At 43.7% G+C, this 27358-nt stretch overlaps 1 protein-coding gene across 8 annotated transcripts; it reads right to left on the reverse strand.

The window, feature by feature from the left end:
* Positions 1 to 1036: 1036 nt before the first annotated feature.
* Positions 1037 to 26991, reverse strand: ASCC2 (activating signal cointegrator 1 complex subunit 2). Of its 8 annotated transcripts, none has more exons than XM_042805760.1 (19): positions 26928 to 26991; positions 25029 to 25124; positions 23781 to 23939; positions 23282 to 23452; positions 21445 to 21574; positions 19490 to 19557; positions 17748 to 17858; positions 16713 to 16825; positions 14605 to 14679; positions 13950 to 14057; positions 12307 to 12375; positions 11504 to 11578; positions 11045 to 11231; positions 10257 to 10471; positions 8484 to 8603; positions 4800 to 5024; positions 2944 to 3052; positions 2313 to 2389; positions 1037 to 1797 (listed from the first exon to the last, which is right to left on the reverse strand). In XM_042805760.1, the coding sequence occupies exons 2-19, from the start codon at positions 25107 to 25109 to the stop codon at positions 1629 to 1631; spliced, it is 2262 nt and encodes a 753-aa protein (XP_042661694.1). In that variant the 5' UTR covers positions 25110 to 25124; positions 26928 to 26991; the 3' UTR covers positions 1037 to 1628. The 8 variants fall into 8 exon arrangements, with proteins under 8 accessions (XP_042661694.1, XP_042661692.1, XP_042661693.1 ...); XM_042805758.1 differs by having other exon boundaries at positions 25029 to 25128; positions 26928 to 26981; XM_042805759.1 differs by having other exon boundaries at positions 25029 to 25128; positions 26913 to 26976.
* Between the last annotated feature and the right edge of the window lie 367 nt (positions 26992 to 27358).

Consider the following 27358-nt stretch of genomic DNA (forward strand, 5'->3'; position numbering starts at 1 on the left):
TGGTAAATATAATTCCCTTCTTCGCATGCCTTGTCATTAGGGGGTTTCGGCAGTACTGATATGCAAAGAAAAATCTTGGCCTCAGAGCACTCAGGACTTCATCTTATTTGCATAATGGTGACAGCCATTTCTACACTTTCTGAAAACAGCCCCAGCACATGGTGTTTGGCAGCAGCACTAATCATACAGCCCCACAGTCCCCGCCCTCTGCGTAAAAGGAGGCAGCAACATACATGCCTACAGAGCTTATTACCAAAGTGCTCCTTCTGCAGCGTTGGCGAGTAGCTGGAACAGTAGCTCTACCACTACATAAAACCCACTGCTAAATTTGCTCAGCGTGTGGATGACAACCACAGGCACCTTTGCAGTATAAGGAAAAAGAGGGGGGTGGTGAGGAGATGGCACTCAGAGCAGATTAAGCAAGCAAAGCCTAATTGTTTACCTGAAGTTCAGCACTCCAAAAATGTGCCAATGCTCTGTGACAACAGAGAATGGAACAGGTTTATCACCAGCTGCTGGAAGATACTCCAGGCTCACCTAGGCACAGTGTAGCACCCATTGCCACGGCATTTGAGCACCTTACAAACAGGTTACACAGTAAACCCAGTAAACCTGTGTGTCTCTCCAGCTAGAGAACAACTCCATAACAAAAGACAGCCCGCAGGAGAAGTTCTTTCAGCAACTACAAACCGCTGTTTACTATTAGCTCCCAGCCTTCCCAACAGCAAGCATGATGATCAGGGCAGTTCTGCTTCACGGAGTGTGACAAGTGGTTATTGAGGAGGCAGTCCCCCAGGGACTCTGACCCTGCTGCCTTCAACTCCCATTTCCACACTCCTGTTGTTATGCAGAGGATGCCTTGATCCTGATTTTCAAGTATCTTTAGTCTCAGTGGCTGTGGCTAGATCTCATTACACTAAACCAACACAAAAGAGCAACTGAATTTCACTGCCTGCAGATACAGCACATTAAAAGGCTTGTTGAGCTTCCTCCAAGTTAAAGATCAATCTGGTTCCTAAGAGCCTAAAACACCAGCTAAAAGATTAAAATCATTTATTTGCATGTTCTGTTTTCACACACCTCACTCAAGGGACAGAAATTTATGATAAGGTTTTATTCACCTGAACTCCTGTGTGTCTGTCGGCAACAGAAATAGCCTGAGTGTTTTCCTATCAACCTTCAAGTTGTACTTCAGGATAAGGCATTTCAGTGGAGCAGAAAGCTGTGAGGGCTGTTCCAGGGAAGCCTTGCTCTCAGAGCTGCCCGCTGTGTGGCCTGGGAGCCCGCCTGGGTTGCAGAGAGGACGCAAGGAGCCAGTACGAAAATAAAATTCTCAGAATTATAAATAGTACAAAAGGAAACGAACGGCTGGTGCAGCCTGTCTGACGCATCGCGGCGCAGCCCACCATCACACACGTGTGTCTCTGACCTGAAGAGCTGTCAGGGTCTGCCTGGAGGGCTGTTCATCCTCCCCCAGGGCGTGCAATTCCACATGAGTTGAAATGCCGGGTATTGAACCACCGCGACATCCAGTCCCCTGAGCAGAGGGAGTGCTGAGGGAACAGAGCACAACTGCCTCCTCCTAAGCAAAGGACTGGGGAGGACGCAACACCTGCACTAAGAGTCTTTCAGGAAGGAATCATGCCTTTATTCCGCTTTCTGTCAGCCATGGCTCGTCGATTATGGTTAGCTCTTGTGCTTTTGTTTGCTTCCTTCTTCCTTCGTTCCTGCACTGTCTCCCGGTTCTGCCCATGGCCCTTCACATTCCCAACAACAGCAGAGCTGTCGTGCTTGTGCCTGGAGTACACAGAAAAAGGACATCACAACAAGCACACTGCATGCTTTGGGGAGATAAAATAAACTGGTTCTGAGAAACAACAGGGTGTGAGGAGTTCAGCCATCAGGCCTTGAGCCCTTGAGCTCACCCCAGCTTCTGCAGTAGCTGAGTATCAACATTAACCACACAATGACTGCATCCTTCTACACATTGAGTCTGTCAGCTAAAATCAGCTATTAAACTGTCCTGAAATCCCCGTGGGAGCTGTTCAAGCTCTGGGAAGCCGTGCTCTCCAAGATCCTATCTTGCAGAGGGTTCTGCTATGCTTATGGTAACAGCACACACCTACTCATTTGATGGAATAGAACAACCAGCAGTGAAGTAGAAGCTGGGTGAGGCAGTTAACACCACCACGGTAGTGACCCTGATACACAAGAATGTTAAGGAACGGGTATACCCTCAACAATTCCAGGCAGCAGCAACACACCTGCTAACTGCAGAGCCATGGTTTCACCCTTAGGAGATGCTTACTCACCCCTTCCTCGCAAGGTAAGCCAGCCGCCTGGCTTCAGCTCTCTCCCGCAGCACAGCTGGGTCCTGCACAAAATGGTCCTACCATGGGAAGGAAGGGAAGAGATCAGTAAACTCATCATGCAAAAGACTAGAGCAGGAGGTGATTCTGTTGGACCATGGAACAGTCATTGTTCATCAACTCTTCTGGCTGAGCCAGCAAGGATTGGTGTCAGTGACTCTGAACACAGAACCTGGCAGAAAACCTGACAGAGTGCTTCCCACATCCTACCTCTGCCAGCAACACCATCAACGTCACTATTTTCAGAATATCCATGACAACAGAGAACTAGTGACCCTCAAAGTGTTTTGCTGGCATCATCTGTCTATGGAGTAAAGGAGATTAAACCTCTCCATGGAGTAAGTGTCATTGCTCCGGTATGGTCAGCCTAGGAAGCAGTGGATGGCTGTACTCGGGGGACATTTCACAGTCCAGCAGACCACAGAAGTAGCCACTCTGAAAAGCAGCTCAGTCTCCAAGCTACTGTTAAAAGATTCACTCTCTGAAAGAAGTCTGCTCCACATCACTCTGCAAGTGAAGCAGGTGAGACATACGGTAAATCTTAATGCAGCTCCCACCACAAACTAAATGTCACCTTTGTTCTTTCCTTTTCAGCTTCCTCTTCTTCTTCTTCATCCTCTTCCTCTTCCCCCTGTCCTTCTTCCTGTCCTTTAGGTCTCAAGACCTGGGGAACTGTGAATGGCCTGAGAATTAAGACACAAAATAGTCAGCAATGAAGACAGTACAGCCACAAACATTTCCCTGAACAACATATCCTTTTTGGTCTGCATCCTATCTTTCATAAAATAAGATTCTACAAATTTAATGGACTTTTTTTTTTTTTCCCAGAAAAAGAAGCAAGAGACCCAGTAGCTAATGACACGCTTACTATGGGCAATTAACGAACACACATGTTCTTCACTGGGGAATGTTCACTAAGAAGTTATTACTGAAAATAATAATAGTTAAAAAAAAGGAGCAGGGCAGGAAAAACCTGAAACCTCACAAGGAATTTCTCTAAGGAAACAACTACGGCCTCTGGTAGAAGAGGATCCAGGCACAGCCACAAGGCATTTGGAAGGCTTTAGGCTCACCAGTCAGGGAACATCCATTGTACGAAGACAAAGCCTCAAACCTCAAGCTCAAACTGACAGAAACAATAACACTCAGAAAAGTGCTGTGCTCTAAAACCTCTGTGACTGGTCAGTGGTTATCCATGAAGCCCCAATTTCATTGCTCTGCCCCAGTTTCATACAAGGGGAAATACTTGGAGAAATCCATCAAGCTTTATGAATCACCCTGAACATGCAGAGCAGCAAAGGGCCTGGGGGGGTTGAAGGCAGAATTTACCACATGCCTGTAGCTCTTCTAAAATATATATGTATCTCTGTGTGTGTCCGTGTGTGCTTAAATTCTACTGGAATTCAGATCCGCCATTCCACTGTCAAAGAAATAAATATAAAACCAGAAAAGCCTTTGTTACTTCAAACCTACAGATGTAGCTTTCAGCAGTAATATCCACTAATTGTTCCTACTGCCTCTCTAGGAGCACTGAGCACCTGAAAAAGGGGAAAAGATGCAAGTGCCACCCTTACAGGAAAACCACAGAAAGGATTTTAATTGAAGCCTCACCATGCTTTAGGAGGAGAAAAAAAAAAAAGGCAAAAAGGGACAAAGGAACCCCAAAGATGCATTTTGGTTTGAGGTTAGAAATGGTGACATCTTCATAATACATCAGAATTCAAAAGGCCACTTTCAGAAATGTTAAACCAGCTTTTAAACACACATGTTTTCTATCTCTAGATCTTATTTCTAAAACAAATGTTCTTCAACCCTCATCCCAAACTAACCCTTTGCTTCCTAAAAGCTAATGGTTTCCAGCTGTCAGTCATTGTGGAGAGTGCTGTGCAGTCCATCAAGGACTGAATTCCAGGTGTCAGCACTCCAGGATGTCAAAAGGGACTGGCAAGGAGAAGTAGTCCATCTGTAGTTTCACAAATTTTGAAATGTTCCTTTGCTAACCAGCCATTTTACGTTGCCCAGCTACACTCAATCATGATTATTCAAGACAGCTCATTTTTCCCTGCTGCAGGATAGCTTTCTATAAGCAGAAGGACTGCTGAGTGCAAGTTTCAACATAATGACAATTTCCCCTCAGATCTGTTGATTACGGGAGGCAATGGCTGGCCTGCAGACACAGAAAGTGGAAGCCTGAGAAGGTCCTGGGTGCATGCCATGGCAACACTGCCTACCAACAGAAGAGACGCCCAAATCTCCCTCCTTGCACATTGCAGAGAAAGCAGCAACAGCAGAAAAAGGGGTGGTTTGAAGCACACACATCCTTATTGAGAAACAGAGCCAAAGCCCAGTGTTGAACAGGTTTGTGCGAGCCAGACAACTCTGGGTGGCAATTCTCACCAACCTCCCATTCCCTGACGCCACAGCACCTACCTCCTACTGATCAGCTCATCGTCTGAGTCAGCATCATTTGCCCCCACTTGGTTTCCATCGTAAGTGTCATCATACTCGTCCTCATAGTCCTCCCCGTAGAGCTGAGCTTCTCCTGGCTGCACAGGAATCTCCTCCACAATCACGCTGTACTGGCTGTAGCGCTCCCTCTGCTCAGCAACCAGGCGTTTGTCATTCAGCAAACTCCTGGTCGTGTCCTTCTCCCTCCTGCACTCCGCAGCACAGAAACAGAGGAACAGACACAGAAAGGCAGTGAAAAGATCTTCTCTAGAAGTTACTTTTTTTCCCATTCGTACATGGAAGCAGAAGCAACAGCAGTCTCATCTCAAACTCCACAAGCACTACTTATGCCTGCCTATTTCCCCTCTGATTTATAACAGGGCTGTTTGTCTGGCTACTAAAACTGTCCACTCCTGGCTTGGAACAAAGTCATTTTTAAACAGAAGCCTAGCAAGATTACACAGCAGATAAGAACAGGAATTAGAGACAGAAAGGAAGCTTTTACGGGAGGCCAAATGCAATTATACTCGAGCTGAAATTTGGCCAGTATCCAAACAACACAAGAAGTCCCATGAATCTTGAATGGCACGCTGTTAGGGCTAGGACTCCGGTCTACAAGACAGCTCTGCAAGGCCCAGAGTGCCCCCTAACACCGTGCTGCAGTATCATCTCACTGCGGTAGCACGCAAAGCTGCAAATCATGGACCAGGGCTGCATCAGAGGAACTGCTGCACGGACATGTATGTTCCTACAGTCAAGAACCTCAGCTTACAACTGTGAGATGCAAAATACTAATGTAGATGGGAAGAGCCAAAAAACTACCAGTGCAGCAAGTAAAGATTAGAATAAGCACAACTAACAAGGAAAAGAACAAAACAGAGGTTGACTCAAACACTGGTCTACTATCTCAAAGCACTGCATGTACAATTTTTTTTATTATTTAGGAGGCAAGTAGGTTATAGTCATTTTAAAGAAGGGAAGACCAAGAAGCAGAATTTTGACAGAAGTATTAAACAGCAGTCAGCGAGATACTGTGTCTCAAGCTACACAAGCATAAACTCTTTGAAGTCCCATTTTTCAGATCAGCCAAGTACGTGCTTACAGCAAAGCAACAAGGGATTCCACTGTCAAGTATTCACAGGACAATTTGCAGTCCTCAAAGCCTAGGAGGAATATGCATCAGCGGTCTATTTGGCATCTGAATATTATCAGAGAAAGAACCTGTCCAAAGCAGACCGTCAGTGACTCAAGAATGGACAGACTTTGGTGACATACTGGTAAGCAGTGGAGAAGTGATCTAAGCAGCCTGATTTTCATTATGAGTCTCAAAACAAAGTAACACTGCAGATAGATGTGGTTCCCCTCTCTTCCATGACTCACTCTGTTACACACCTGCATTTAGCTGCAAAATGCCCTACAGAGCATGGGGTTAGTTCACACATACCTAGGCTGGGATAACATCTTTGGTTGGAATTCAGCATGAGACTGAACTAAGTATTAGATAATTGTTTCCTGTTGAGCTGGTCTGATGACTGCAGAAGAGCTGCAATGAAATGTTTCAGACACCAATTCCAGGAAAAACAGTGGAATAACTCCTCTAGTCCCGTGGTGTTCAGGGCACGCTCTGACCTCAAGAGACAGGTTCAGCTAGCAATTACAGCTAGACAGGCAGACAAGTGTGATCACTTTTCAGGATCGGCAAAGAAGCACATACATGCCAGTACGTTCACTTCCTCATGCTTCTTTCTCTTCTCATCCTGATGTGGCTTTCTCTTTCACATTGAACAGTCCCTGCCCCAGTCTGCTTGCGCTTATCTGCATAATGGGACCCAACCTGATCTGGCTCTTGAAGCACTACTGCAATGGCATGCTTAGGCAGCAACAGCACGCTAAACACAAGTGGAATTCGGTGAGGAAAAGATTTTAAGGAGAAATATAAAACAATACTGATACAATTCGAATCCAAAGCGGATCTCAAATTAGCTAGGAAAACCCTGTTACCTCGGTGCTTGGGTAAAGCATCAGGCTTCTTGCCTGTGGAACAAGGGCTACTGAGGGAGTTGCACTTTTAGTGATGAACATTAAACCCTAGAGAGCAAGGTACTATAGCTTATCCTTTGACTTAGTTAGGTATGGTCAACTTTGGACATGGGGTGTACTTTGCTGATCACAGCTAGTTACCTCCAGGTTTAAAAAAAAAAAAAAAAAACAAACAAACCAGAAAACACACTCAAAACATAAATAACCTGTCTGGAGTCCTGCAGAGTCAGTGTTCTCAGGATAAGAAGTGTTTTGAAGTGATGACATAGCCTGAGGATGGCCAAGAGACACCAGGAAAAGAAGCAGTAAGAGGATAATCCCAGGAGGCCATGTAACAGTACAGCAGAAGAGATGACAACTTTCTCAAGGAGTGGTGTTACTGTTGGAGAGAAGAGAGAGCCTGGCAGCAGCGGAGGGCAATGCCATGGGAGCAGGGTCCCACAGCCCAACTCAGGGACGATTTACAACTTGCAAAGCTCTCCAAGTGATCTGCAGAGGGAGCTCCGAGCAGGGTTATCCCATACACGGGATGCACTGTGCTGAACTGAGTGCTCTCTGGCCTTGTCCAGATGCTGCAGCAGCTACCCACACATGCAAGACTTTGGGGAGATGGGAGATAACCAAGCATGCCTGTGTACAAGGCTCCTGCTGACAGGGTGCCTGCGGGCACTCTGAGCAAGGTGACACGATGAGGAGAGAGACTGTGTCTGAATTCTTAGCTATGGACGCTTCAAAAGTCATTGCCTTGGCCAGAGAGAAAAGACATTTTTTTTCTTGCCTAGCTGAGCCAGTAGAAACACTTACAGCACTGCTGCTGAGAAGATGATGTTTGACTGGACTTCAGGACAGAAGTGGTTTTCTCTCGAGAGTTTGATGCAGCTTTGCAACCAAAACCTTAACCAGGAGCTCCCAGGGTCATGCAGATCAATCTCCATTTGTGTAAATATATACAAACATAAAGATCAGACTTGGCTGGTTAGAGAAAGTGTTTAAAAAGAATCTGAAACAAGTCAACCATATTACAGAGATACAGTTGACATCAATGGGAGCCAGCCAGGCAAGGCCATAACCAAAATTTGCATGGAGCATGGCACAGCACAACACACCAAAGTACGCAGAAAGCAAAGGGAACGCCTTTCTGCGGGAAGCTTACAGCAGCAGGAACAACAAAAGGAAGTCTAAGCCACTGAGGGCTATCAGGTTTTGAAGTAGATGGATATTGAGCCTTCACCTGGATCTAAACCAAACCACTATTTATTCTCAGTTCTGAGTCACAAACCCAGACTCATAGAGCCTGTTGCTTTTCCAGGTTTGCTGTTCAGTACAGGTTTAACATCAAGACCAAGAAGCAAGAGCCTGACATTACAAATGAGCTTGGCAGAGCAATCTCCAGCAGCATACAGAGAAAAGCCAATTAGGAAAAACACTAACAGAAACTAACCCCCTAGTAATATTTCATTTTACTCTCCCAGAGAAACAAAAGAAACAGGTGGGAAACATTTCTGATCAGCCTTAGCCCCTGCCAACAAATTCCTGCAGGAGGTTTGTATGAGAAATAAATTTGCAGGTTTGCAGATATTTATTGCTCCTGACAGACAGGGTTAATTAAGGGTGTATGATACTCACCGCTTGCCTTTTTGTATCCGAGAAACATCCACTGAATCCCTACTGAAAACATCAAACTCATCATTCTGGAAAACATTATAGCGAGAAGTGACTAGAGGAGTAGGGTCTGGCTTCAGCTGTCTGTTAAAAAAAAAATAGAGAAGGAATAAAAACAAAGGTGAACTGAGGAAGACCAAGTCCTCGCCTTCCTAAGACCTTGGTTTATTCTTTGCCAGTGTCAAAGTCATCCACAGCAGATGATCTTTGTGCTGCTGGCTGACTGGGTCACAGATGCAATTCCTTCATTTCATAGCTGCACCACAGTACATGCACAACCACTACAAGGCACTGGTCGAAGATAAAAGGCACTGTTTTCAAAGCTTATCTTTGTGAGGAAATTAAAGTAACTTATAGAAAGCAAAAAGAAAATTCTTCTGTTCATTTATGAATAAAACTGTACAGCAGCATGGAATATTCAACAGACTGTCTGGTCTCAAAACAGTGACTCAGTAAAGCCAAACACTAAGTATGATGAATTACATGCTGGAAAAAATTCCAATAATTTGCCGCTGTTGATTTCAGGATATTTATCTCCCTATGATTCCTTCTTAAGTCTTTCTCAGGGTTCCAGGTTTATGTTTGTTCAACTTACAAGTCAAAAGACCGTTATTTTTACATTCATTTTATTGGTGCTGTTATCTCAGCTGGGCATCTGAAAACGCTGCTGTGCTCACTTCTAAAAATCAGCTGTGATCAAAATTCTACATTTGCTACTGAACTTACAGTTTTGTTTCAAGATGCAAAAGGCAGGAAAAAATCCAGCCCTATCTCCTGTAACTGCTTTCTCTGCAGAAAAAACCCCAACTCTTCCAAAAGCCCACCCCGTGTGCCTTGTGCCAAAGTCAGCAGATTTGACTGTGAGAGCATGAAGATTGTTGCAAAACTGAGATATTTATTTTTTACATCATTTTTCTGATAAAGATGCATTTCTTTTTTAATGCAACAATGAGACAGTCTGCCCATTCCTCCATGAAATGTGAACAAACAGCACATTCACATCCTGACGCTCAGTCAGAAACTGCTGTTGCAGCACAAACACATGCTAGCAGCTGCAGACAAACTAAAACAACTCAATTCCACTGCCAGCTACAAAACCCTACGTCCCATGTACAACCCAGAGCAGAAAGCAAAAGCCTGGCAAGTTTGTCACAGGGTAGATAAAAACGCATCCAAATCGCCATTTCCAATCTCTCTCTGGTTTAACTCCAATCACAAAACAGTAGCCTGTCAAATACCGTGTTTGACCCTGCAGGTTGAATTTCAGCTGAATTAGTTCCTTTGAAGATGCCCTTTCCTGCAGGACAGCTGGGATTTAACACCTATGACCCTGTCCTCTGTAGCAAAATAACTTTTGAAGGCAACACATTCTATTGCCCCTTCCAGGCTAAACCAGTGTCGCCATGATGGAATTCTAATGGTTCTTATTTGAGCATTTAATGTACAAGTATTTTTCTCCCTCTGTCACAAAAGGCAACCCAGCATCTGCTCTACTGAAACACTGAGCAGTGAATGTTCCAGTCCTCTGCAGGGACATAAGGGCAGAAAGCCAGAAGCAGAGGGTAATGAGAGGCTCTCACTGCAGCTGTCTGCCCCAAGAAACTGTACTTTCAATTTCTTTGAGCTCCTCAAGTGTCTAACCTTTAGTAAGAATGACTTTGAATGATAACCCACAAAAAAAAACCAAAACAAAAAAACCCAGAAGGCATCAAAGCTGTGCCAGAAGTTGTCCCACACCTTTGCATTGTTCGGTCCAGCTTATCCAAGTACGGCACCAGCTTATCTTCCAGAATGTTGTTGATCACTTGCTCTGCATTGTAACTGTACTCCTCCAGGCAGGCCAGGATGAAGCCCTCACCGAGGTCTGGCAGCAAGTCTTTCACTTGAGAGATCAGGGAGTCCAGCTCCACCCCTGACACCTTGGCAATGGGTGCAGCAGCTGCGCCAGCACACTACAGGTACCAAACAGAATTGGTGGCATTACTGAAAAGAGAGAGCAGCTGAGGGAAGGCACATTAAAAAAAAAGGGAAAGCAGCAGTCTGGTTTATCAGAATTTAAACACACAGAAGTCAAAGACTGAAGTCAAAAGAAGAGAAATCAGCTAAGTTGTTTATATTACACAAGGTCTATGACACAGTCTCGGGCACACAACTACTTTTGTCTGTCCCTGAGTCAGCAAGGATACTCTGGAGAATCCCCTCCTCAAATAACATATGAACTGTGCATTTGAAAAATATGCACATGAACTACAGTGATAAAACATGGTACTTGAATAAGCCACAGCAACTGGAAACCCAAGCAAACGGGAGTTAGAAGCAATTTTCTCAAAGATAAAGCCAGGATTCAGGTGTAGCTTTATTTGTCATTTCACAAGGCACATGGGACTGCACTGAAATCTAGCAAAGGTAAGAAATGAAACTAAATCTCATGTAATCCCCAAAACTAAGCAAAGCAATCCTCTCTTCACAGATGAAGTAAGGCCAGAATGAGCAGAGCTCAGTCCTACCCACACAGCTCTACTCACCTCATCCTCTGATGCATATGCAGCCCCGAGCTCTTCCATGTCCTCAGCAGCACTCTCCGCTGCTGCTGAGGCTCCATTAGATGCTGCTGATGGTGTTGGATCTTTAACGACTTGTGCCTTTTTCCTGTCTACCCCTTCCCATGCACTTTCCACTGCTTGGAGGATATAGGCTGTCCTGGTCTCATCTCTAAGAGGACAGCATTAAGGACACTTCTAGACACACATATTCAGACCTTCCCTTGAAGTAATTATGCGATTGGCAGCAACACCCAAGCCTCTGCCTACAACAACATTCTCCCCCCCTGCTGCCCCACTTTTTTTTTTTTAAGAGAAAACTTTCCACCACTCATTGCCAGTCGTGCAGCTTAACCAGAGGCAGCAACAGTGGAAATGCCACAGGCATGAAGGAATCAAAGAGCAGCCAGGTCTGCAAAGTTCCAAGGTGACAGCAAAGGATACAGTGTAGAGGATGCTTGCTGAAGCAGACTGACATCATCCTCAACAGGAAACTGCTCATCATAGTCACGGAGAAATCTGAAAATGCAGAAGCAAGTTTAATCAGTCGAACTCAGTAAATTACCAGCAAACCTGTCACACACCACCACCCCTGTTATGCCACTCTGACTTCCTCACTGCTCAGGTAGGAACACATAAAACCTCTCACGCAATACTGGATTCCAGCATGTGTTGCCATGTCTGATTTTGCTCCCATTATACTGCAGCAACACTTCCCCCCAAGCCAGAGCCAGTTGCAACACTCCTCATGATGTTAAGACCTGCAACCCCGTGGCACATTACAGAGAAAATATGGTTTATGATTTGAACATGATCAGAATGACAGCGTTGTCAGGAGGACAAGATCAAATTCCCAGTTCTGCCACTTATTTTGCATTTTCAGCATTACCACTTAATATCTTCCTGGTCTGGTCACCCCAGCTGAAAAGCACAGATTAGTAATAATAGCCTAACTTGTCAAGGCAGCTAATGGCTAAATTGCTATCCTCCACTTTGAAAGCCTGGATTAAAGACAGTGAAGAATAATATTCTCCCGCGTCACGCAATATCCTCCTCACCTTCACAATAAAGTCTATACTGCAGTCTGAAATCTTCTCACAGCAGTTCTCCCAACTAGTTAGAATGACTTCTAACTCCCAAATGTGTCATAATGCCTCATAATAATGTCTCAGGCAGTTTCTGTTGTACAGAATGGAAGAGGAAGGCAAGTTGACCCTCCCCTTGGGCCTGTTTTCAGCCAGACTCACCTCCTTTCCTGAAGCACTGAAGTGAAGATCTGTAGAAATTCTTCAATAAAAGGCTGAATATTCTCACAGCTGCAGAAAACAATGGCACAACAGAGTGGAAAACTCAGTGGTAAACCTACTGCATTGCATAATCTCCACATTCTGCCTCACTAGCCAAACTAGCCACACTTATACATCAAGGGAAAATCCCATTTGAAAATAGATTTCAGACCACTTTTTGACTTTAACAGGAGCAAAAGGTCAAATGGAAACAAGTTTCTTTTATGGCTTCAGCAAACATTCCAGCCAGCTAGATCTAAAGATGTATCACAGAACTGCAAGACTTGACAGACTTTACAAATCATAGTTTGATGCCTCAGACTCACAATAAGCAGAAAGCAGAAAAGGGTGTGTAGTGCTTTTGTAATTGTTCTCTTATTATATGTCTTGCGATTATACCAGTGAACGTCCCAGAAAGTATGTGCTCACCTATGTAAGAACCTATGCCAAGCAAACTCTTATTGCAACCTTTCTGTTATAACACTTAAACGTCCCATTGCTGCCTCACAGCAAGACAGAATGAGCTCTGCACTAGATCAGTGCTAAGAAAAAGGTATTTCTCTAGAAGCAGGACACATTCTCAGAGCAGACTCAGCTCCCATCAAACTGGCAATGAGTTTCTGGAGCCGTCCTTTACTACCTCTGAAGTATATATAGTCCTTAATACTGTGGAATCTGTACCTGTTAGACTCTTTGGTTCATTTATACTTTCAGTATTCCGGTGAGTACTGAAAGGCAATACTCAGGAAAGCAAGGGTAAGGCAAGGCTGCTATTGCTTCCTTAAGGATTGGATTTACAGCACAGATTGGGTGATAAGAGTCCAGGTCACAGAGGAAGTCAAGGAAGCAAATCCAGGGGTCTCATAAGAAATTACACCAATAGATTCTCCTCATCTTCTTGGATAACTCTACTGATACCAAACCAGGGAAAATATTCAAGCAGAATGAGAGCTGCAGAGACCAGCAATCTATAAAAACTGTAACAAGTACAAAGAGAGACCAGCCCAAGGGAGCACTGGCCTTGCAATCAAGATCCAGGTTCTTGGCTCTGTCTCCTATACGCAGCATGATTTTGAGTCACTTCACTTAATTTCTCCATTTAAAAATAAGGACAGTTATACTTGCCTTCATTTTGAGATTACTCATAGATCTATCAGTTAACAATTTTCACAATAGGAAGGGGGGGGGGAAGAACTAGGTAAAGACACTCAGCATCTAGAATTAAAATGACTGTTTTCAGTGATCTGTAACACTGCATCACTTTTACTATGAAGTCTCAGTCAAGGTGTCTACACACATCATTAGAATTTGCAGCTTTGCCATAAACTGAGGTTAGAAAGCTTATCGGAGCACAGCCTTATCCCGCTCTAGTGGGGTTGAAACACAGCTCACCACACCAATTCTAGATCATATAGCTTCATCTGGAAATTTCCTGCTACGCAGGACAACAGAATTCCAATCTTAGCCAAAGTCTTTGGCTACAACCCCAAAACAAATAGCAGTATCTGTTAATTTTCTCCAGTAAATCTGAAAACGAGGAAGCAATCTCCCTCACAACAGCAATCAAATAACTGGCTAGCACCACAGAGCCCACGTGCCAATACCTGCTTTCTAAGATGGGCTGCAGACAGACTTGGTTTATTAGGATGTGAAAAGCTTCTATCATCTTCTTTCTGGAATGCGAAATTCTCCTCCACAAATCGGCAAAAACACTTCAGAGAGAGTAAAAGACTGTTGGTGTCAGCACAAGAAATCAGAATCTTTAACACACCTTTACTCCAGAATTAACCCTCTAGAGGAAGAATTTCATTAGCAGAATAATTTCTTTGCTGCAAAGACCAGATATTAGAGCCATTTCATAGTCATTAAGGAAAATCCATGCTCTAAACAAAGATGGTCTCGGCCACCAATGGTCCTGACAGCTAGACACATGATATCTCAACTGTATCAGCACATAGTCTGTGACTTAAAATGAGTCCAATCTATACATAGAGATATTCACTCATGTTTTCAGTGTTACAATTTACATGCATCTCCCCATCAGATTTCTTCTTAGACAGCAGTGAAAGAAATCATTAGTCATGCCACTGCCCAGGAAAAATTGGAATTAGAAAAGCCATCTCTTCAAAGTTCTTTGAAGCAGCATAAAAAAAAGACAGAAAGACTCCGCAGAGGTGGGTAAAGCAGCATGAAGTGAATTTTTAACTAAGCCCTGGGAGAGTCGTATTGAAAAGGCAAGCCTTTGCAGACGTTTTTCACCTGTTATCCTCACAACACCTCTTCTTAATTGAAGATTCTAGCTCAGGAATTGCCAGTTCATAAAATGAAGCCAGTCTGTAGAAAGGGGCAACAAAATAGTAACTGTCAACTGAGGTTTCAAAAATCATTTGCTAAAAGACAAATCAAATGATTAATGTCATTAAATTCTCCTCACTAGCAGTACTCAGTAGCATTACCCCATTTTGTTCCCTGAAACACAAGCGAGCAAATGTGCAACAGACAAAGAGCAGCACTTTAAGGAAATTATCAAGGTATCTTTGAAGCTGTAGGCAAAGAAATGCATTTGAAAAGCACCATGCTACTGAACAGAAGAACAATCAGTCCAACTGAGAAACATCCCAAACAAAAACTTGCAGTCTGCAAAGAGTTGATATGCTTGAGTCCACCCTGAAACAGCCCCTCCCACTTCAATATGCTGATGGCCCTATCCTGCTGTATGCTAAAAACTGGATCTGAAACAGAGTATGATTTCCAAGAAAGTCTTACTGGTCTTGCTATTCAGCTCTGCTCTAGGTGGGCATTTAGATGAAAGTATCCAGTACGCAAAAAACTTAAGAGGATTTTCAATAGGATGGGGCAGGGAGGAAACAAAGAAAGTTAATTTGGTCCAGTTTCACAATTTCTGTGCCAGGCAGCCCACACAGACCTTCTACTTCAGGGACAGAGCACCAAGAGATGCTGAGAAACACCCTCACAGAATAAAGCCAGCACTGCTTCAGCAGTAGCTAGATGATACAAATAATGGCTTACAGCACTTTGCACAAAAGCCAAGCTGAACTGATGAGCAGAGGCTCTATTAGGAACATTATGTCCATGCCTCATATTAAGAGCCAAACATGTTCAATGAGTATCCTTGAGGCAAATGTAGCAGAAGCTGGTTGATACTTTTAGTCAAGGAGAGAAATTAGCAAGAGCCAGCAGATTGATTCAGACTCAGAGGTTCCAAAAAGATGACACATAAATCAGTTTTCCCTCTCCACACTCCAAAGACCCAGTCATTTGTCCATATTGAGAAGTAATGGAAAGGTTGCTGCTGTCCCATTGCACAGAGATCAAGACTATTTTAGCACATCTCTGACATCAACAGCACAATTAAAAACAAAAGGTTTTCCTCCTCTGAGCAACCAACCATGTAAGCAGTGCTGCTTGCCAATCCAAACAGCCACCAGCACTCCACCAATCTGCTCTTCTTTCAATAACCAACTCAACAACATTCAAAGAGGACAGAAACCTACACACCCCAGAGCAGCATTACTCAACCTGTGGTCCATAAACCACTGGCAGCTGTAAGACTTCAGAGGTCTGCAACATGATCGGAAACAAAAGCAAAATACCAATGTGCGTTGGTTCACACTCACAAGCAAACAAAACAGGGGAAATAAGGACAATTTAACACTCTGCTTGGCCCTAATCAAAGGCTGTTACTACAAGACTAAAAATGACCTGGGGGCTTAAAACACCTGGAACAGGCTGGGTAAGTGCCACTGGTGGACCTGCAGCCTCTGTGGGAACACACTCTGCTGTCTGGTCCTTGAGACCATCCTGACTCATGAGCACTGGGATCCAGAGCTGTCAGCCCAGCCGTGACAGCGCTGGCTTGTCATCCTCTCCCAGGCACTCCGCCTCTGCCAAACCTCAATAATATTCTCTACCATAAAATTTAGGCATAACATCAAAAATGTTTATTTTCAGACCTTGATGGAGTATCACTCTGAAATACTTTCTACTTCCCTTGCTTTGGGTCCTAGGGCAGGAAGCTCTTTTTGTCTACAGCTCTCTCCTGCTTATCCCTCTCCACCCTTTCCAAAGCACACCGAGTACTGTTCAGCTGGGTTTTGAAGTTGTCATGGTTGCCTGACTCTAGGATCACTCATGGGTAATGATGAGGGTGAACATACAACAGACAAACACTAGACATCCCTCCATTTATTTATTATTCTGTATTCCCATCAGTGTGAACCTAGCAGTGTCTAGTTGCATTAAATCTCTCTACTCTTTTAACGATGAAGGGACTGGGACAGGACACAGCAGCACATTCAGTATTTTCACTTCACCAAGACAAGCTCTGTCTGCAGTTCAAGATGTACCTGTAACAAAACTCATGTTTTTGGAAGGTCTGGCAAGCCAATGGGAAGACATCAAGAAACGCCCAGAGTGTCGTGCAAGTGTCACATAAGTACAGCACAATATCCTTCAGCTCCTGAGAGAGAAAGAGCAATTACTAAGATAAAAGCCACACAAGTTTTCCTAGGAACATACAGGATACAGTCACTAACAGGAACACATCATGTCCACACCAAGCCTTTTTCCTGAGTGCACAAAGAGAGACTGCTATTACAAACACATTTAATGTTACTGGGTCTAGAGGCAGAGACAACGTCTCTACTAAAACTTCTATCCTTTAAAGATCTGTAATGCAATCCCAGCTGCTCGCTCTCATTAAAGATTCTGTGAAATTACAAGAATCCTCATCATACCCTGGTTTGGACAGTGGCTTTGTCCTCAATATATTCTCCACATACAGTATTCTTCCCCATCTAGCTGGAAGCACTGCAGAGTAGTAATACAGAAATTAGAGGGATGATTTCTGTGGTGTGCCTCGGTGCAAGATGCATTTCCAGGGTATCTGTATCTCCTCCCACACATAAACTGTATGACTAAGATTTTGCAGGAGATCATGTTCACTGACATGGGGCCTGTCTTTGTACAGCACCCAGTACACACACAAAAAATGCCTCTTAATTATCTAAAGTATGCTGTTGTTAAAAATTTCAGAAGGAAAAAAAAAAATCAACTCTGATCTCTGTCAGGGTTACATGGAGACTTCTGTTGGATACTCCATTACACTATTTGTAAGGTGTTTAAGCAAAAAAATTGACAGGTTTAAAAAGAACCCACGATAGAATGGATATGGTTGAAATGCACACAAGCAAAGCAACCAACTCATAGTGGAAATGCTTTATCATCAAGTCGTATGACAAACAGTGAAACAATGACAAGGAACCATATGCTAAATGAGCCACAAATATTTGGGAACAGAATAACCCTCCGGTCTTACTGCTCCATGGACTGTTTAGTCTGCAGGACTACAAACAGTAAAGTGCAAGGAACAACGATTCTACCTGGAGGGGCATGTTCCCCGGAGTCACACTGACTTTTTCTTCCAATTTCTGGGGCTCAGCAGAGGCTCCTTCACACTGCAAACCACACTTATGCAAAATATTGTTGAAGACCTAAACCAAGAGAACAGAAGAGTGTTAAAACAGATGGGAGAAAGCAGTGAGACATGCTTTATCTCATTAACAGTCACTGCTATGATCACACATGCAATATGGGACTATTTTCATACAGCACGGAGCTGTGTAAGATGAAAGCTGCAACAGGCTCTTGAAGGCTACAGCAGAAGAGGCCACACTGCACTTAAACTCCATGCAACTTGCAAGTAACTTAAGTGGAGCTGCATATGCTTGTGGTGCTGAGGCAGGGATCGCAGCTAATCCAGAGCCTTAGCTGTGTGAGAAAAATCAGCCAGTGAGGAGAACACTGGGAGGCCGCCCGGGATTCCTATTTGCAAGGGAGTAGTGAGAGAGGAAGGTAATACCACCTGTCACGAGCTAGTCCCAAAGCCTTCCTGCCCTCTCCCCTGAGGTTAGCAGGACAGATTTTGTGGCTGTTTATGAACAAAGAATCTGAGGAGAAGCTGATACAGTTAAGTTTCAGACTGCTAACAACCTTTGGTGTAGGACCAGCTTAAAAGCAATTTGTCTACATTTACACCTTGAGAGATTTGTCAAACTCCTCCCAGAGATATGTGAATGGGTGGCCAAAGGCACTGAAGTTGTATACTTGAGGTTAATATTGTTCTGCAGAGCATGTAAGCTCCTAAACCTGCACAGACATCAACTCCTTTCAGAGACAGTGTAAGCACATAAATAGTTCTATGGATCAAAAATGACACATCGTTGAGCTGTTACATCCATACACTTGAGATACACTGGTATCACCCTGCAATGCTTGCAAAAACACACAGTAAAGAAACCAGTGTTCTGCAGAGAAGCTGCTCCAATATGGTACATCACAAAAAGCAAACGGAATCTCTGCTGTCCTCCCAGTAATTAATTTGAAGGTTTGGTCTAGTGTCCTAGGGTATTTTTTAAATGTGATACCACCTCTGAGATTTAATCTCTAACAGTTTCTTAGCACACGGGAAAAAAAAGAAAAATGTGGGCTTTCAAAAAGTTAAGTGACATTGTAGGTGCCTTGGGGTAAATGGTATCTTGGGTTTGTTTATTTTTGTGCATGGGTGAGCTTTTTCAGGACATAAACATGACATTTTCAGTGTACAAAGATGTCAGAGCACCTTGATTTCCCCCTCAGGTTAAACACGAATCCTGCCTACCAAGTTTGGGAAATATAAAAGCTGCTTATAAAAATGTAAGCTTAGACATGTAGTGCTAAATACATTTTGTATGGCAACAGTGCATCCCTTCTGACAGATTTTCATTTACTCCTGAGAACCTGCAGTGTTAGCGCTAACCCATTCTACTATATCAAGTCTTAGCTACTCTCTCATGGTCTCTGTTTTGTTGTTTAAAGGTGGAGTGGACACAAAGAATTTTTTTTGAACTGCCTAACGAAAATTCCTTGAGACTAACTGCAGAGTCTAGAAGTTGAAGGAATGTAATAGGAAATTAGTTCTAGATAAAGGTTCAAATCATACCTGACACATTAGAATCAACTAGAGAAAGTAAGCAATAGCAAATACATTCTGCCTGCCTATGACCACATTTGCTCCCCTCCACCCTCTACACTATGCCACATTTCCAGATAAAATCCAAGCCCCAAGCCAGCAGGAAAGTAGTACCTGGAGGACAGTGGGCAGAGTTTCGTCTAGGTCACTGAAGTAACTTGGTTGCTGAGTGAAGATATTTTCTGAGAGGAGAGAAGGAAGATGGCCATTTGCCATTAGTTCAGACATTCATGCCAGCAAGCAAACTGGCACCAGAAAATGTACTTGTATTATTACTGGCACCCCCCACCCCCTCCATATACAGCTAATAACCATTTAGGACTGGGGCACAGGCTCGCTCCTCAACTCATGCACAGGGCCTACTCCTATGAAGTTGGCCCATCAACTCTTCAGGGCAAGTGGAGAACTGGTAATGAGAATAAGCTCATCAGAGCAGAGCAAACGAGATGTTAGATCATTCATGCCCCAGAGGCTGAATCAATGAATAATGCAAATACTAAACATTCCTGGAGTTGACTTTTAATTACTGATAACAGTTCAGCATACACTGGAAAATGTTCTGCAGAATATTTCTTAAAGGTAATGAGGCTTTAGTAATACCTGTTATTATATTACTAGGACTTCATTATCTTTACAAAATACTTCACTGAGTAATAGCCTACCATAAATCCTCACCAAGTAAGCAGAGGGGCTGCCTATTTTTCCTGTGAATTACTGTTCAGACAATGAAAATTAACAGAGTTCTCCAGCAAGATCATGGGTAAGAGTTACAAGACAGGTTTCACAGAAATTTATACCCTGAGAAGAACCTAAAGTTTATGAAGTTATGAATTACACACCAGAACTGCTCATGTCATTATTGTCACAACATAAGACAAATAATCAGGTAAGCAAATCACTGGTCACTTGTGTGCAGCACTGTTGTGTTGCACTCTAGAGCATATGTATATTTCAAATGAAGTTTCATACACTTTGGTCTTCTTTGGAATATTTTAAGAACCAGATAATCTAAGCTTCACATCTGAAAGAAAACTATCAGTCTTGTCATGCCTTCTTTCCACCTCTGAGGCTTGACAGATGAATTTAGAGTGGAAGTTACTGAAAAAAAAAAATGAAGCAATTACAAAAATGCCAAGGTTTAACTAAGCTTTTCTGGTCTGGAAATTTGGCTGCATCACATGATCTCTAATGCTTCTCATGTTAGTCAACTTGGAAATGAGACAAAAATAACTACCAAAGAAAGGAAAAAGTTTCATTACATGAGCTACAAAATGGGTTAGAATTTAGGAAGAGCTCACTTAATCCAAGGTTAGGTATTCTTCCATCTGTGCTCAAAGATCACAAGTGGTTCCCTTTGTGAAGGGAGCACAGGATAAATACAGAAGCTAAAACAATATGCCCTGTCTTGATTATGCAGATTCTAGCGTCCGAGGCCGAGATGTTATTTAATATGTGCTTGCCACTAAGACTGTCTGTACAGATACAGAGAAATCCAGGGATAAGCACAGCTTGAGCAATGCTCTGAAGTGCTTTGAAGGTACTATATAAATCAATGTCTGCATTGAAATTTCAAGTTCTCCCACGTCACAGACCAGTGATTACCTCCTCATGTTGCACGTTTCACTTGCCTCCCAACTCTGGGAACAAAAGCACTCATATGAACAGTTGGACTGTGCCCCATCTTCCTTTCTCCTTGACTAGGAATTGAGTTTTTTGCCCCTTCCCATCTCTACCAGGATTTTACAGAGCCCTCATGGTCCTCTTACGGTGACTGAGGACACATTTAATTGGCACAGGAAACAACTGCTGAGGCATAACCGAGCCCTGGTTCACACCTAATGCCACAAGCCCAGCCCAGGACAGCTAAGCATTAGGACACAGTGCTTTCCTCAACATAAATCCAGTTCATATGAAAAAAGAAATCTGATGTAAAAATTATAGATTCTAGTTGTTACCAAACAATTTATTTTCAAAGCAGTAACACTGGTATAAAACCCCACTCGTCACTTGCCATTTAACAACAAAGAAAAAGCTTAAATGCAGTAAGTTGTTCCTTGGCTTTAACTAACCTATCATCTTCTGGAGCAGGAGACCATTTCCTTTCCCAAAAAGCACACAGAGATCCAGAATCTTAGGGATGTCAAACAGGAAGTTACTGTAAATAATTTCTCCAAATACAGAGGGAGTGATAAAATGATCCTACGAAGAAAAAAAAAAAAAAAAGGTAATTTAAAGGATAATCTATACCTTACTCAGCAAGAGCTCCAGCATCATGACACCTGTAAAAACATCTCTCAGAAGTATATTAAGGATTTTGTTTCATAGAAGGCAGCAACTCTGCTTATACCAGCTTCTGCAGAGCCCTCCATCCCCACATTCCCAGCTGCTTGTGACTGCCACTACACCATCCACCCCACCAACCTCACACCATTCAGAGGGCCAGGCTGCCCCATGAAGTGAACCAATCAGCCTAAAAAATAAAACAAAAAGCTACCCACAGTTCGTTCAGTTTCCAGACCTGGCTCATGACATGGCCAAATAAACGGCTGAGCTGACACACAAATAGCTCAGCTCAAGAATAGGAATGAGTAACCAGGCACAGCTTAACTGGCACTGACACTGAAAAAATACATGTGAGAACACAGGCTGAGGTTACTGGTATCCCGGGAGAGTAGAATCAAGGCACCAAAGACAACGGCATCAGTGACAAGTAGGAAGAAAACCCAGGAACTGCAGCTCTATACCCGAACTGGTAGAACACAAAACCACGTGACTCATAATATGGGAGGAATTTCTTCTGAAACTCTAGATGACAAAAATTCCATTGTCTTTGACACTGAGAAACAAGTAAGCTAAATGTGATTTTGGATTTTCAGAAGAAAAATTTGCCTATGATAGCAAGTGTTTTCAATCACAGTGAAAGGTAGTACATACGTTTTCCCTGCTAAAGCAGAGGGACAGGGCTTTACGCTGGCTAGGTTCAATTTCTAGAACTCCTGCTGACTGCCTGCATGACAACAGACTATTCATTCTCTTCAAATTATTCAACTACAAAATGGTTTCAAATGCTTGTCTGCCTCATTGGAGTGGCAAGATTTAATCAGATCCTGGAATGAAAGACACCATAGAGGTGTCGAGTACTTCTGCTGAAGTGGTGCCAGGTGCAGGCTCCAGCATTCCCTCTACCTGTTCCCGCTCCAGTCCTCCAAACCCCATTCCAAGACTTTTCCTCAAAATGTCCTGAATGTCACCATTGTGATCATCAGGAGAATCAATACATCGCTAATTAACACATCATGAACCAATGAGGATATCAAGGGAGTAATTGCACAAACACAAGGTGCCTCAGTCATCCTGCCCAAAGGCTTTGCGAAAATTCCACAGCTCCTGATGGGAGTTTCACACAATTAGGGCTGAGTATGTCTTTCAGCCATGATGCCAAGAAAGCAGTAATTTAGAGCAATTTCATTGTGTCCAAAACTTGGGGAAAGTTCAGAGAGAGACAAGTACTAGCACAGATTACACGACACTGCGTGGCACAGAGGAAGTGGCACTGAGGGAGCAAATGCTCGGTTACTGGTAGCCTGAAGGGCCTCTGTTCCACGCAGCTGCACGAAGCCCAACTTGCTCTTTCTTCTCTTACAGCGATGTATCACACCACCACGTGTGGCTAACCTGCTATTACTTAGTTGATTACCTGGATCTTCTTCCTAAGAAATCACTGCTTAGTTCAAGTAACCACTCAGAGCTGAGGTATCATCCTCCATACAGAGGAACAGACTGATAAAAATAGCCAGGGAGAGGAATGCAGTTGGACATGCAAGTAAGAAACACCATTAATATATCTAATTGTCTTTTTTCCTGAGCTATATAGCCTGGAGCACCTGCAAGGCAAAGAATATTTACCTTGGACTCCTTGTGAGTGGACATTCTGAGGAAAGTTAGGAAGACACTCCGATGAAGACATTTCTGCATGTCATTCACCTCTGGATGGCAATCCAACAATGCATCAAACTTGCGAGGGGCATAGCACAGGTAGGAATCCAGACATTTTTGAAGTGTCTCATCAAATATTACCTTGCACAATGAAAGACAAGAAAATGGAAAGAAGGCAACGTCACACATTTATAGGTTATGCTCATGGTCGGCCCAGTTAAATTTAAAAGCAATCTAAAACATTCAAGAGTGCTGAAAGGATTCACATACACAGCAAATGCAAGCAATCACTTAAAATCTATAGGGAAATACTACATTCTTTGCAATCTAAGGTGCAGTAATTAAAATGTTTAACAAATGACATAATAAGCATACACAAGTCTTTCTGAAAACAATTTAAAGTTGGTGGCTTTTACAAGCACCGAGATTGCTCATGGTTTTTCTTCAGCATCCACAAAACAATTATTACCTGGCACCAAAATTTGTTATGAGGCAAAGCCAGAAGCCAGTTCAGGTCATCTGCAATGAATTTTGCTCTCTCCAAGAACTCTTCCACTAAAGCAGGGTCTCTGACAACAGGTGGCGGTCTGTATAGCACAAAAGACCGATCTGCTTTTATTTCTGGGTGCTGCAGAAAGCCAAAACACTGTATTAAAACTACAGACCAAGTGACAAGAACGCCCAGTTACTGTTTGTGCTGCTCGCTGAGTTTTAGGAAATCAACACAAAATTACACTTTAATGCAATTTGACATTCAGTTCCCTGGTAACTTCCCACTTTCTCATCTTTCAAGGCAGCAGATCAGTGCGTATGTATCCTTATTTATCAGCAATAATTTCAGACTTTCATAATTTGGTACATGTAGCTCCTTGCATTCTCTTAACCAAAGGCCTTGCAAAGCAATCCTCCCACACCTTCAAAACAAACAGCAACAGCTTAATGTCATGCCTTTGAAACGTGGCCTGCACTCTCTCTTTTTCCTCCAAACTGGTTCTTGCACAACACTTCATGAAGTCAAACCAACATGATCATCAAATACAGAGAAGAAACATTTCACTACCCTTCCCAAGGATTACTGAACAGGCTTTGCCCAAATACTCCCACCCTAGAATGGGAATCACATCGGGTAGCGAGCAGCAGCTTCGAGCTCTGCCTCAACCCACACATATGCCCAGGGTAAACCCCCTCAGGAGCAAGCAGCATTAAGGGCAGGTCCCACTTCTGCACCAGGCCCAGAAGACTCTCTCCATGCCTTCTTATTCCTGGGAGAAAAGGGCTACTGTGGATTTAATTTTCTGATTACTGAAGTCACGGGGCAGGAGGTCATGAGATGCAGTAAGTGGACGGACTTATCCCAGTGCTATAGCTCAGACCTAAACTTGATGCGGAGCTTGCAAAAGCTCCCAAAGCATTCTCTCTATTGCAGCAAAGTTTACATTGCTAATTGGGCTGTTACTCTGAAGAGTAAGTAGTTCTGGGAGAACACAGTTTACTAGAGATGTTGAACACTGTAAGGTTTTGGGTTTCTTTTAGTTCCGATGGTGGGTAAAGGAAATCTCAACTAGCTGAATACACTAAAACAAAGAAAATTTAGTTAACAGGCAAGCTAACCATATTTCATCATAACCTGGACCAAGGGGTAGCTTTGCCCAGCCTTCAACATAAGACAATTATTTCTTAACAGTTTTGTTGGGCTTTCAGTAAAAACACAGCTCACCAGTGCCGGTAAAGTTCTCAGCTTCCCTGTCTTGGGATCCCTTTCTGTCAGCTGGAGTTCATCCAGAGGCAACGCTGGCATCGTGATGACTTATTCCTATCTTCAGCAAACACAAAAACAAAAGCAGCACAGGATACTTTTTACAAGGTCAATCAGACAAAAACATAACAGAAGAGGCTACAGACTTTCTGGAACACACATACACAGCGGCTGGAAATATATTTGCACAAAGCAATGTATACACCACCCAAGCTCCAAGCCTCGAGAGAACACCCAGAGCCACCTGCACATGCCTCAGAAGAAACCTGTACTGTGGTGCTATACTTCCAGCCCTGTTCCATCCGGGACAACGAAAAGCATTTTAGGACGCTGTTTACTATGGAAGCTTGATATTTAAATCTGGTTCCTGAAGAGTTGGGCTGAACTCTCTGCTTTTGCAGTCTATTTTAATGCTTGGAGTCTATCTCCTGACAGTATAAACGGGAGAGGCAATCAAAACACATCCTGCCAACATACTATTAAAAGAATATTTTTGGTGCTTACACGGCAGAATCACCCAGTACTCATCCAGATAAGGTACACAGAGTAAGCCTACAAAATAACAGCCTTCCTTTCCCCTGCCAACTCCCACGTGCTCACAAAACCACGTTTTAATCTTCAGTGGCATTTTTAGGCTCAAATACTTCAGTTTCTGAAATTAACTGTAAGTCAAACATTAGAGTAATTCAAAAGAAACTATGTATATTGTTAAAAAAGTTCAGATATTAACAAGAAATTAAAGTTGCAGGTTAACAGAGCTTTTAATTCCTTTGAGAATTTATAGTTTTATGATTTCTGTGAAATGGTACTAGAAAGTTATGTTCTTGTTAAGGTCTAAGATCATAAGTTTCCTTATACACGTTTTACTGCATTCACATTTTTTGTCTGGGCAAAATAACGGTTAAAACAAGTGTCTCCACAGCTGAACAATACTGACTCAGGAGCAAGATCACAGTTTAGACAGAAAGTGAAAGAGGAACGTTTTTAGTTCCAGAGAATGTCAACTGTGCATTTAAGCAAAAATTGTGCCACCTAATGTTTCCGAGTTCAATTAAAAAAAAAAAATTACAGTAAAGCAATGCCAGTACACACAGCTTAGAAAACTTAAAGTAATTATGATTTCCAAGGGAGTTTAAAGATTAGAATACTGACAAGAATGTTTTCAGATTTTTTAAGAACAATGTAAAACAAAACAAACCACCAAAAAAACACCCAACAAAAATCTTTTCAGCAGAATAAGCCAAGCTGTTTTTTAGTTCTCATCTTGTATTTAATTTGGCCCTTAAAATTTCTACTGTCATTCTGAAAACGGCACATAGAAGTGTGTGTTTGCAATGAGGAAAAAAAGCGTGAAGTGTCTCACTTCAAGTCCGCCAAGCATCAAAACCTCCAGTCCAAGTCAAAAACATCTCAGAAGAGACAGGCTCCCTGGCCAAAAGCTTATTCATCTGGAGAACAAACCTGCGCACAGAGTATCCTCAGCACAGAGAATCTTTCCCGATCACTACCATATGCTTTAGAGCAAAGCTTTTGGGGAGAAAACCACAGGGACATGATTAACTTGTTGCCTTCTGTGATTTCAGGCACACACTGCAGGAGCCGGACAGCCCTGACGAAGAACACAACGAACCAGCCTTTTGTCAGGGAAACTGATTTCCAGCGCGCCAGGAAGGCTCCGTGCCCGCACAGCCCCCCGGGCCGCACGCCCCCCAAGCCCCCCCAGCCTTGTGCCCCTGCCCAGCCCCCGCCTTACCAGGCGCTGCCCGGGCCCTGTCACCCGGCCAGGCCGCAGCCGCCCCCCTCCAGGCCCTGTCCCCCCGCCTCCGTTCCCCGAGCCGCCGTTACCGGGCAGCCACGTACCCCCGCCGCCAGCACCGCGCTTCCGCACCCAAACACCCCTTCCGGTGCCGAGCGGAAGCGCCCGCGGCGGGCGGGGTCAGACGCGCCCCGCCCCTATATGGGCGGAGCATGACCACCAACACTATATATGGGCAGGTCTAATGCACACGCCCCTATATGGGCGGGGTCTGGCTTTCCACGCCCATATATGGGCGGAGTCTGGAGGGCCCCGCCCCCCGGCGGGCTCTGCCCGTGCCGCCGCCTGCGGCCTCTCCCACCGCCCCCCGGGGCCGAAGTTCGGGAGCAAAAGCCACGGGCTGCGTGTAAACCGGGTGGTGCTGCAGTAACCGAACTGGCGGTTTTTAGCCCCAAATCCGGTTACACCTCTGGTTGTGTACTTGCGGTAACAGCCCACAGCGGTGTCTTGGGAGGGGAGGAAAGCCTCTCCCTGG

This window comes from Tyto alba, unplaced genomic scaffold (assembly GCF_018691265.1).
Source record: "Tyto alba isolate M040663 unplaced genomic scaffold, T.alba_DEE_v4.0 Super-Scaffold_44, whole genome shotgun sequence".
Lineage (NCBI taxonomy): Eukaryota > Metazoa > Chordata > Aves > Strigiformes > Tytonidae > Tyto > Tyto alba.

What these genes read in the sequence shown, in the direction of transcription:
- ASCC2 (XM_042805760.1), bottom strand. Translation starts at nt 25,109, where the DNA reads ATGCCAGCGTTGCCTCTGGATGAACTCCAGCTGACAGAAAGGGATCCC. An exon ending in TGAGAACTTTACCGGCACTG is followed by an intron (nt 23,940 to 25,028) that starts GTGAGCTGTGTT and finishes GGCTTTCTGCAG; the next exon opens with CACCCAGAAATAAAAGCAGA. An exon ending in TCAGTGCTTCAGGAAAGGAG is followed by an intron (nt 11,579 to 12,306) that starts GTGAGTCTGGCT and finishes CTGCATTTTCAG; the next exon opens with ATTTCTCCGTGACTATGATG.